General features: G+C 42.6%; 1 protein-coding gene across 1 annotated transcript; it reads right to left on the bottom strand.

Annotated features, from left to right (window-relative positions):
- Positions 1–10,511, bottom strand: LOC117245883 (uncharacterized). The gene is made up of 2 exons (XM_033609475.2): positions 10,000–10,511; positions 1–4,073 (listed from the first exon to the last, which is right to left on the bottom strand). The coding sequence occupies exons 1-2, from the start codon at positions 10,090–10,092 to the stop codon at positions 2,808–2,810; spliced, it is 1,359 nt and encodes a 452-aa protein (XP_033465366.2). The 5' UTR covers positions 10,093–10,511; the 3' UTR covers positions 1–2,807.
- Positions 10,512–12,261: the final 1,750 nt, after the last annotated feature.

The following is a 12,261-nucleotide window of genomic DNA, read 5'->3' as shown; positions in this document are numbered from 1 at the left end:
GAGTCTACAAACTATTTTTATTAAAGGCTGAACTCATCTGATGATATGGACATTACAATCCCCCACACACAAACAAACAGGCTTCAACTCAACTTCTGTCTCTGTACCTCCAACAAGAGTCAAAAAGAAGAAGAGCTCCGCCCTGCTGAACCTCCGTCTTTATACAGGTGGAGCTCAGGGAGAAAAACTCAGCTGTCTTCTACATGTGGACAAACACAGGACACATGCAAGACACTGGATAAGACATCAAATATGTTACACATAATAACATACATCATATTAATCTGCTATTTAAGTTGTTAATGATGCTCAGAGCTCAGAAGACTTTGGTGTCTGTTACAACCTGCAGGTTCTACCCAGGGGACAGGAACACAGGATGATTAGCCCGGGTTCCACCAAGCAGTCCGGTTCAGTTCATTGTTTCTGTTCCCACAGTAAAAGTTGTGGATGGTACCAACAGAAGCGTTCCTTAGCGTCCCCATGTTTGGTCCCCCCTCTGTTGGGGTACCTAGCACACAGATCTGGTACTAAAAGGTGGAGCTAGAAACCCTGCAGTCTGATTGGTCAGTAGAGGACGCTCACTCTGGTTTTATGTAACCTCTGTTCATACATCAGTAGGCCTGTCACGATAACAAATTTTGCTGGGCGATTAATTGCGTCAGAAATTATTGTGATAAGCGATAATATTGTGCTCTTAAGACTGTTTTTAGACCATTCTTTAAACTTATATAATGACAATAAAGGCATATTGATGCAAGTGCATGCTTTAAAAGAGAAATATACATTTATTTATAGGCGCCGTATGTAAGAATGTGGCCAAAACGGTTACTGCACTCAAATTCAAAATACTGCCACGAGTCGTGTCCGCCCCCCCTCCCCTACAGATTCAAGGTTGCTGGACAGCGACACGCTGGAGACTGATTTGTTTGCCCACGGGCGGCTGCCGTGGCAGGGCTGCGTCGCCGCGTCCTTGATCTTCAGTTTTCCAGCGGACCGTTCGAGCAAGTCCGGCTTCTCTGCTGCTAACGCTGCTGCCGGGATACAGCTGAGGAGAAGCCGGCTGCTAATGCTATGTACCAGGACACTGCTAATGCTGCTTGCCGTGCTGCTGTAGCTCAGTCGTAACTGTAACTGCTGCTGAGACTCTACTGACTGCGTGACTGGTAGATGGCGGTGGGTGGCGCAACAGGCCAAAACACAAATTCAAAACATAAACATGATTTGCGGACCGTAATTTTTTTTTTTAAATGCAAATATTCTGACTTTACTATTGTTGTCGGTGAGATCAGTATGTTATATGAACATTATTCCTTAGTCTCTGTGACATATTAGGAGGATTTTACGACTATTTGCTTTAGATTTCTTACATATAGCTCCTTTAACAAGAATATTTAGGAATGCAAAAAAGAAAATTTAAATATCCGAAATAACACGTAAAAATACCTAAATAAATAAATACAAAAAAACAGACAGTCAGTCTCTCACTTTCAGGTGTGCAGTTAAGTTGGTCGTATTCGCTCTTTTTGTTGAGATGGTTTTAGAACACACCCGGCACACCGGCTCGTCCAACTTACTGGGCTCCCCTCTGTCATTTGGTTTATATCCAAAACACTCCCACACAGGGGCCGTGGCATTTGGTTTAGGAACAAGTTCGATGTCTTTCTCTTACACTCAACTGTTTTTTTTTTTCTCCGCCTCATCTCTCCCTCACGAAGGTCGCACTGTGTGTGTGTGTGTGGCCCATAGCCCCGCCTCCCCCATAGAGTCAAAGACACTTGATGACAAGAGCTTTCCCTCCGTTCATTACGCTAATGAACCAACTCACCTGGGTGCCAGACGATGCACGGCAGTGAACGCTCTTGTCGTCCAGTCTCTTTGATGGAGAGAGACGAGGAAAACAAACACGCAGGAATATGGCAATTAATCGCGGCCGGAAAAGTTACCGTCTCCCTTTTAATTTCCCATGCGATTAACTGACTTATCGCATATCGCGACAGGCCTACACATCAGTAAACTAGAACTATAAAATGAAAGAGAAGAAAATAACTTCATTCACTGGGCCGACTGCCGGCAACTTTTAAGGTGGAACGTTAACTTGTAATGTTACTCAATGCATGAGTTGATGACGTGAATCCATCAGCACACCTTAAATTTCACTGTGACAACTTTGACCATCACTTTAGTTTTTATATGACACACACTTTTAGTAATGACTTTAAAAATATAGATTAATTTGGAGCGGATTATGTGAAGGTCATATATTCTAATCCTCACTTCCTGTGGGCTACAGCAACACTAAACCCCTGAGCTTGCCTGAGAAGGACTAAATGCACAAAGCTGCTATTTTTAAATATCCCATGGAAAGAGACTCTCACTTTATAGTGAATATATCACATTGAATTTCGCCAGAATTTTCCTTTAAGAGTCTGAAAGGTTTGTGGTCGAGCCTCACTGTAGGGAGTCCCTCTGGGAAGTCTCTAGTGGTCCAAGATGAGGCAACAGTTAAGAAGACCTGACAAGCTCCAGGGAGAGCCAGTAAATGTAAACTGAGCTGAGATTATTTTATGAAAAGTTTTTGGTCTTCAGTCAGTCAAGGATTTCATTGTCCACTCCTTGTACCCGGACCTGCTCCACCACAGAGAGGACACTTCAGGCTGATGGGTACATGATTACAGTTCTCCAACTTTAGAACAGGACAGACTGTGATAACTCAACAGGAACATCCAGAAACATCCCAGTGGGACTCTCTCACATGGCTGCACTGTCAGAACATTCACACCATTGTATTCACCTTGCAGTGTAGAAGCTCAGATTATTACAACACAGATATCAGAGGTTGAGGAGGCAGGAGGAAACACCGAGGGCTTTGAAGACTGATCAGACGATTCAGAGTGACGGCGTTGGTGTTTTATGAGGTGACTACCATGATAAAAAGTTCTCCCGCATTGGTCACACCAGTACGGCCTCTCTCCATTATGCATGCGTTGATGACTTTTTAAGTTACTTAACTGTGTGAAAGATCTCTCACACAGGTCACACTTGTATGGTTTCTCTCCAGTGTGACAGCGCTGATGGGTTTTTAGATTACATGGAGTGCTGAAAGCTGCCCCACACTGGTCACAGCTGTACGGTTTCTCTCCGGTGTGACTTCGTTGATGGATTTTGAGGTCGCCTGATCTGGTGAAAATTTTCCCACATTGTTTACACCAGTATGGTTTCTCTCCCGTGTGAATGCGCTGGTGGGTTTTTAAGTTGCTCTGTGAGCTGAAAGTTTTCCCGCACAGCTCACACCAGGAAGGTTTGTAACCAGTATGAATGCGGCGATGTATGACTAAGTGACTTTGTGTGATGAAAGCTTTTTCACACTGATCACAACTGTATGGTTTCTCTCCAGTATGAGTCCGCTGGTGGATTTTCAGATGAGTTGATGTACGCAGAACTTTTCCACATTGGTCACAGCTGTAAGGTTTCTCTCCAGAGTGAACACGTTGATGGTTTATGAGGTCCCCAGATCTTGCAAAAGATTTCCCACATTGATCACAGCTGTGTGGTTTCTCTCCTGTGTGACTTCGCTGGTGGATTTTTAGGTCCTTAAGGGTGGTGAAAGCTTTCCCACATTGTTCACAGCTGTTATCTCCTGTGTGAATGCGTTGATGGCCTTTTAAATTACTTAACTTTGAGAATGCTACGCCACATTGGTCACAGCTGTACGGTTTCTCTCCAGAGTGAGTGCGTTGATGGTTTTTCAATCTATCCCGAGTGCTGAAAGCTTTCCCGCATTCATCACAGCTATATGGTTTTTCTCCTGTGTGAATGCGTCGATGGATCTTTAAGTGATTTAACTGTGTGAAAGCTGCCACACACTGGTCACAGCTGTACGGTTTCTCTCCAGTGTGAACACGTCGGTGGTTGTTTAGGGAACCTGATGTAGTGAAAGATTTCTCACAGTGGTCACAGCTGTATGGTTTCTCTCCAGTGTGACCTCTCTGATGAACCTTTAAAGCACCAGGTGATGTGAAGGATTTGTCACAGTGCTGACAGCGGTGACGTTGGAGTCCTCTTTTTCTCTGTTTCTATAGCAACACACAGACAGAGAAAGAGAGAGTTAAGTGAGATGCCATGGTGCCATGTTCGTTCACACAGCTCTTCTTCTATTATTATTAATATTATATCTTACCATTTTGGTGGGCAAGAAGCTGGTTTGTCCTGTGTCAATGTTCTTGTAATGCATTTGTTATTCAACAAGTTTGCAAGACAAATAATTTTATTTATGATCTACTTGAATCAGAAATCATCAGTGCAGTTCTAAGTTTCCATGGTGCAGAGCCAGACCTCCGTTTCACCAAGCCCCGCCTCCCACTTGACAAATAATCTCCATTTAAGATAAAACATACATGAACCATTATCACTGAAGGAGGGAGATGAACAGCTAAACATCTGACACACCAAACACAAGAGAGGAGCTATCATTAACTAGTCGCTAACAGAGCTGAATAGCATTTAAACAAGTGTGGGATTAGCAAGAGAGTCACTAATTGAAGGAGACAGCCGTGAGTGTTTGAAAAGGGAAGGTGTCGGTCCAAATGTAAAGCAGGTAATTAGCCACTATTAGAAGAATCTCACAAAAATATAGCTGCAAGCAGGAACTCTAGAGTTCAAGCCAGCTGTTGGACTGTTGGAAGTTAAAAGCTGTGAAAGATTAAGACTTCTGATGGTTCACAACACCTGCATAAAGATAACTGACACATTTCATCACCATCAGACAGACGCTCATTCATTTATGTCCTAATCTGTTCTGGGCCTCGCTCCTCTTTGGCACCACTCTTCACCTCGACTCATCTATTGCAGGAATATTTTGGGGGACACCTTTCAGTTGTTTGATTTAAAAAATATTCACCAAGTTCCGTGATGTTTGGATAAACTGTCACTGAGTCATTGCCAAATTTTGCACAAGGCCATTGCACTAGTTTAGAACTGGTGACGCCCCTGTGGTGGGGTTTCAAAATAAGTTTACACATGTTCAACATTATTATTTAACATATCCTGTAAGTTTTGTAATGTGTGATGATTAGAAAAAACATTTCTGATTCAAAGTCTACTTCGTGATATGCCGTGCCCCCCTAGTGGTCAAATTAAAAGAAACTTTCAGGGTATGTTTCTGATACCTCTTAAGACATTTCCTGCAAGTTCTGTGATAATTGGACAAAGACCACACAGGTATAACGGTACCACTGTTTGGTCACTATGAAAATTGACCTTAAAGCCTGGTGTACTTCCTGTGGGCCTGGCGGACCCTCTACCTCACTCCCAGATGCTAGGACACTACTTCCCAACAACTGGACAGCAGCTTAATCCCCAGCCCTGGGGTTCACAGCGTGCTCTAATTCTTGTAACAGCAAGAACAGGAAATTTAGCTGATCAGGTGGAGACTTGGCGTGGTCAAGATAGTGGTCCCAAAATCAGACCTCTGGCACTCAGCCTTGATCTGGCTGAATTTGAGTTGCTACAGGGTGCTAAGTGAAGGTCCATCTCCACCGGGCCACTGCTGCCAAATTATGTAATTGAAGCATAGCACGTGCAGACTTTGTTTTGGTTGGTGCTGGTTTGTCATGTTAGCAGACTCCAATTATTAGCTTACAGTAGCTAGTGGTGCACACTGTTAGTGCTCCAGCTGAGCTGAAGAGAGACAAGGCATTTCTTAAAATAAAACTTAATCTACTGACTGTTAGAGGCAACTGTGAAAGCCAACGACAGTCTCAGTTTTTTAAGTTATGTTTCAACCTGTGCACCCACTGACAACAGAGCGCTGCAGGGATGACTTTTTTTTATAGGCCGGTACAGAAGTTAGTGTCAACCTGGTTCCCTCATCAGAAAGCCTGTGATAAGATAATCTTTGTTAGCACCACTAGTAGAACGCTAACGTTAGGCTATAAACAAACTACACCACGGTCACATGACTTAACGTCACCACAATGAAGCTGTAAAGTCGTGTTCGGCATGGTGACGTTCTGTAGTCTCATTTAGCCATTTGTTAGCAACCATCTTTTTAAGATACATAAAAGCTTCTAAATTCACAGTGGAGTATTTGCTGATGTTTTTTTATGTTGAACATGTATGTAGAACAAAACGTTTAAGTCTCTTCAGCTTCTGTTAACCACAGACCTTATTTCACACATCTAAGCAAGACGCCGCAGGAACAGGAAGTGCTATCATGCTAACTCATTTCTGGGACACTCTATAATGTTCAAATGTGTCTGTAAAGGGACGCCATTAGTCAGGAAACGATTGTGAATGGATACTGAGTTTAGGCTCGCTGGAGATGAGTCAGGCCTGCACAGATTCGATCACCGGTGATTGCTGCACAGTGCATGCTGGGTAAATTTGTGTCCGACTTCGTCATGACTTGCTCTGACTTCATACAAAAGTGGACAGTGATAATCTCGCGAGATCGAGGCGGCTACAGTTTTTAGAGCCAGGCGCTGCAGCTGCTCTCCACTGACTGTAAGGCCCAGGGCATGATGGGAAACACCTGGCTCTCACCTGATCTAACAGCTGATAGGTTCAGACGTTGACTCACAAAATGACGTTTAATATAAAGTCTTAATGTTGTTGAATTGGAGAGAGTTTGGGTTTTATTTGTCTGTTGTATGGGCTTATCCTGTGAACACAATACATGTGTGACTGATCAGAGACTGAATACAATCATATCACAGATCATAAACTGTATGTATTCTGATGTAGATCAACAGGGATGTTGCTCGGTACTCGTCCTGCATTCCTGATGCATTCAAATCTGAAAGGACGCAGTAAACTGACTATCGTTGCATCTGGGTGGCGCACTATTATTGTCCTTGATAATGCAACATTATGAACAACAAATCTGTGTTCAGTGGCGTCATGTGACTTTTTGTGATGTCACAGAAACCACTGGGAGCAAAGCTTGTGTTCTGAATGTTATTATCATACTGTTGGTGTTTTTGTTACGGTGCTCTGCACAGGTCTGACACCTGGCTGTCTCCAGCTCACCTTCACCACCAGCTCTCTGAAGCTCTGTGTACCTGGTTTAATCATGGTGGTGTCTGCTGCTTGGCATGTTGGTCTCAGAGGACCGCCGGTAGACAGTAACTGTATATTTTTAGGCAAGATGTAGTGTAGAGGGCGCCATGGTGGTGTGGTGGTTAGCACTCTCGCCTCACAGCAAGAGGGTTGCCGGTTCAATCCCAGGCGTGGGAGCCCTTCTGTGCGGAGTTTGCATGTTCTCCCTGTGTCAGCGTGGGTTCTCTCCGGGCACTCCGGCTTCCTCCCACAGTCCGAAGACATGCAGATTGGGGACTAGGTTAATTGATAACTCTAAATTGTCTGTAGGTGTGAATGTGAGTGTGAATGGTTGTCTGTCTCTATGTGTCAGCCCTGCGATAGTCTGGTGACCTGTCCAGGGTGAACCCTGCCTCTCGCCCGATGTCAGCTGGGATAGGCTCCACCCCCCCGCGACCCTCAGGAGGATGAAGCGGTTAGAAGATGAATGAATGAATGTAGTGTAGAGTACTGTTAGAGACCAAACAAACAAGAAATCCAGTTGTGTTTTAGTGAGTCATTGCTGCGTTTCCAATTTCAGGTGTTTTGTGGCAACCCATCACCGGGTCTTTTCTCTTAACCATAATAACCAAGTGGTTTTTGTGCCTAAACATAAACGTTAGGGTCTGTGTCCACATACTATTTTTTTCTCAGCACCAGCATCTTTTTTTCAATAAAGAGTGGGCGTATGCAGCTGCAGCTGGAGGAAAAGGTGTCGCATCCAGCAGCGTTTTTCAGAGCGCTCCGCCTTTTTGTGCAGCCACTCCGAGCGCTTTGAGTTGAAAGTCACTCAACTCTTCAGAAAGACGCTGGTAACGTCGCTGCTGCTTCTCTAGTGAGGCTGCTGTCTTGCTGTCACAATAAAGACAGTTCACTTTGTAAGCTTGAAGTTAACTGTGTAGTCAATAGGGAATCGGGTATCGGCACCGATGACGTTATTTTTACAAAATCAGAATCGGTAATAAAAGATCGGAGGAATGAAAACAACAAAAATGGCCAGGTTTTTCATCTATGTTGTTCATTGTTGCCTCTGCTTTCCAATGTATTGTAACCAAGCGTCCTGAGTTCGCCTAACTGAGTACAGCTAATGAGCAATAAACGGACAGGAGTCGAGACAACAGGTTCAGCGTCCACTTTTTTCCGAGCAACACAGCCACACCTAACGGCAGAACCTCGCCTACCACAGCCCTACGGTAACTCTGGAGGGACAATTTGTTTACAATTCAGAATTTGTTTACATTTTGTGCTGCTGAACCACGTTTTTTTTCTTTCTTAATACTTTGCAAAGTATCGGATCAGACTCGGTTTCAAAATAAAGGACTCGTATCGGACTCGGTTTCAAAATAAAGGACTCGGTATCGGATCGGATGCAAAAACAATGTGATCAGGACATCCCTAGAAGTCGACCCTCTGTTAATGTATCGTTATGTTAGCTACCTGGCTAATGTTAGTGTCAAGATATTGATGTCACAGAAACCAAACCCACGCACTACACGTCATTAAAAAAAAGCGCCATCAGTGTTTGTTTTTTTTATGAAGCTCTGGGATGAACCCAGTGCCCTGCCAGCTCTTTTCTGCTCAAGAAAAAAATTATGTGGACACACGCCTTTAGAACTGTATAAATATAAACATGCCAATGTAACAGATCTGTGGTTTGCAGACACATTTAATGTGAACAGTTTTTCTGGTGATTATCCGTTGTTGATTATCAGTATCCACTCTTAGAGTGTGCGCACGTCTCAAACATTTATACAGCAGCTTATTTAAATGTTTATGGATCATATTGTATTTTTTATTCAAATTGTCCCCCAAGATGCACCACAGAGCTCCGCAGGAAGTCATTCCAGCCTGTGACCATCAACCTGTCCAACTCCTCCCTCAGAGTATCAGCAGCTCTGAGTCAATGACGGTCACCTGGACTTTATTCACCTCTCTGCATTTATAATTCATAATTATCTGTAATACTGTAATACACTGTGAAATAGCAACGACAGGTACAAGTATGAGCACAATATATATTCTATATATCTGAATGTAACACTAGTTTATACAGTGTTACGTAGCAAAGTGCACATATCTGTATATTTTTACATTCCGTTCATTATTCCTAATTTATTTTAAATTCACAGACTTCCATGTTATACTCTAATTCTTACTTATTTAAACTCTATTCTTTACAACAGAATGACTGGAACAAATCAGTTTCCCCTCAGAGATCAATAAAGTATTTCTGATCTGATGTGAACTATAATGTATAACCATATTTCTGCATAAAAACACCACTCAGAGTCACAAACTAGGTAAACAGGTTCTTTTTAATCTGATAAACTAACCTGGCAATCAACAGGCAACAGTAGGAAACAGTCTGTTAGCGTAGTTAGCAGCCTGTTAGCGTAGCTGGCAGCCCATTAGCATAGTTGGCAGCCTGTTAGCGTAGTTGGCAGCCCATTAGCATAGTTAGCAGCCTGTTAGCGTAGTTGGCAGCCCATTAGCATAGTTAGCAGCCTGTTAGCGTAGTTGGCAGCCCGTCAGAGTAGCTGGCAGCCCGTTAGCGTAGTTGGCAGCCCATTAGCGTAGTTGGCAGCCCATTAGCGTAGTTGGCAGCCCATTAGCGTAGTTAGCAGCCTGTTAGCGTAGTTAGCAGCCTGTTAGCAGCCTGTTAGCGTAGTTAGCAGCCCGTTAGCGTAGTCAGCAGCCTGTTAGCTAAGCTAGCACACTGTCGTACGGTCTCTCTCTTTTTATAATAAACTCGAGGCAAATTCAAACCGAAATATTACAGAGAGAAGGAGTTTCACGTGTACACCAGATATCAGTCACAGAAATTAACTTCCGGTTGACTCGTCTCTGTACACAAACGGAAGTGGAAACGAGTCGTTTTAGTGTGGCTGTGAAGCCGTTTTTATCCATGACGTCATCAACACTCACCTCAACATCGCTGCTATCAGAGGACGAGCCTGCTGCTTGTCTTCTCCGGACCTTGTTGCTCCGGTGCTCCGGGTTCTGCTTGTCCTCCTCCATTCCGCTCCTCTACTGCTCCTCCTGCTCCTCCTGCTCCTGGTCCCTGATGGGGCCCTACACCCTCTACCTACCCACTTCCATTCCGTTTCCAGGTCTACGCAGGGGCTCCACCACATAAAGTGCCGACCCAAGCCACCTAATGAGGAGGTGAAGTGAATTATTAAGCCCTCCGACAACGAGCCTGCATTGATGCAGACTTCCTGATCATGTGCAACACAGAACTGTGTTCGTCACGGAAGAAGCTCCGCACAATTAAAGTTCCGCGCGACCAACCTGCGGAATAAACTGTTCAAACTGAGACAGACATTAATAATAATAATAATACGTCTCTATATAACAGGATACACATGTTCACAAACAGACGTGTGTGTGTGTAAGGACTGTAACTCACTAAATTGTGTATTACTGACATACATTACAATCATTAAAATATTATCAGACTCATATATCAGTTTGTTCTCAGACTGCAGTTGTTTTAATTATGATAGATTTGTTTATTAAACAGTGTCTGACTATAAGGTTCATATTTTATACAAGATCTATACGGGATCTTTTTCTGGTACAAGCAAAGGTTTTTATGGTTTTAAGAAATCACAATTATTTGATTAAGTGATTGTCATTGTTACCAATAATCGATTATGCAAAGTGTTTACAGTTTGCAGCCTTAAGTCCAACCAGAATTTAACGTCTGTCCGATGTAAGGGTCGGACGCCTTCCTGACAGCTGGGATGTTCTCCTTCATAAGTGTTTTTATTATAACCTCAGCAGGACAATGACACAGCACAGCTCTGCTGGTGTGTTATCAGGGTTTATGATGCTTTAGCCTTGGATGATGGTTGATGGTGTTTGTGGAAAATAGATTTTGGGTAAGTTTTCAGGATGAAAGACCTTTTGTTCATTAGGGCGGATAAAGTCCACTGATGATCACTGATCAAAGTTTGCCTCTGCTTGTGCGATGTGGTGAACTGGACGCCAGCCATACTGGTCTGATTTTGGCGTTGGCCTGCAAAGGCTCAGCATCTTATTGGCTTCAGCAGCTTTTGAGCAGGTCACCTGGGTCTCTATCATGAACTCTAAAACTAAGAAAAATCATTGTTTTTTTTTTTGCTGGCCAAATCACATTTTTGCTTTGACCCCATGACAGTATTTGATTAATTAGCCTCTGTGTTTGTAGATATCTTACAAGCCTGAGCCCCAAGAATGACGTCACATGCTGAATGAACAGTTGTATAATTAATGTAAAGTTACAGAGATTAGGTTTAGGCAATAAAGTTCCTATGGTTAGGCTTAGGCAAAGAAATATGAAGATATGAACATGTGACTCCAGGGGAATAGCCTGGGCGAAAGTCGTTTTTTTTTTTGGGACCCTTCCACCACCCAAACCTGCCTCCTTACAAGCAGAGGTGGGTAGTAACTAGTTACATTTACTTGAGTAACTTTTTGGATAAATTGTACTTTTCAGAGTAGTTTTAATGCAAAATACTTTTTATTTTTACTTGAGTTTTATTGTTTTAAAGCAACAATACTCTTACAATACAATATTTGGCTACTCTACCCACCTCTGAGTACTTAATTACATATAAATATATATGTACAGTATATATAAGAATATATTTGTGTTTCTTGTGCCTTGATTTATGTTATGTTTGTAAAGATTTAATTTATTTTTGTTTTAGTTAAAGGGGTATATAAATCAGACGTTATCAGACGTTACTCAACAGTTACTCAGTACTTGAGTAGTTTTTTCACCAAATACTCTTTTACTCTTACTCAAGTAATTATTTGGATGACTACTTTTTACTTTTACTTGAGTAATATTGTTCTAAAGTATCAGTACTCTTACTTGAGTACAATATTTGGCTACTCTACCCACCTCTGCTTACAAGCACTCGGGACTGCTTCATCGTCAGAGGTGGGTAGAGTAGCCAAATATTGTACTCAAGTAAGAGTATTGTTGCTTTAAAACAATATAAATCAAGTAAAAGTAAAAAGTATTTTGCATTAAAACTACTCTGAAAAGTACAATTTATCCAAAAAGTTACTCAAGTAAATGTAACTGAGTAAATGTAACTAGTTACTACCCACCTCTGTTCATTGTTTACTGCTGTCAGCGCATTGCTCACATGATCGCAGCCTTTCAGGATACATGAATTCGGGTACATTGCTTTT

Source organism: Epinephelus lanceolatus, chromosome 22 (genome assembly GCF_041903045.1).
Source record: "Epinephelus lanceolatus isolate andai-2023 chromosome 22, ASM4190304v1, whole genome shotgun sequence".
Classification (NCBI taxonomy): domain Eukaryota; kingdom Metazoa; phylum Chordata; class Actinopteri; order Perciformes; family Serranidae; genus Epinephelus; species Epinephelus lanceolatus.
Note: the sequence above shows the minus strand (reverse complement) of the source record. Positions and strands in the feature narration are given on the sequence as shown.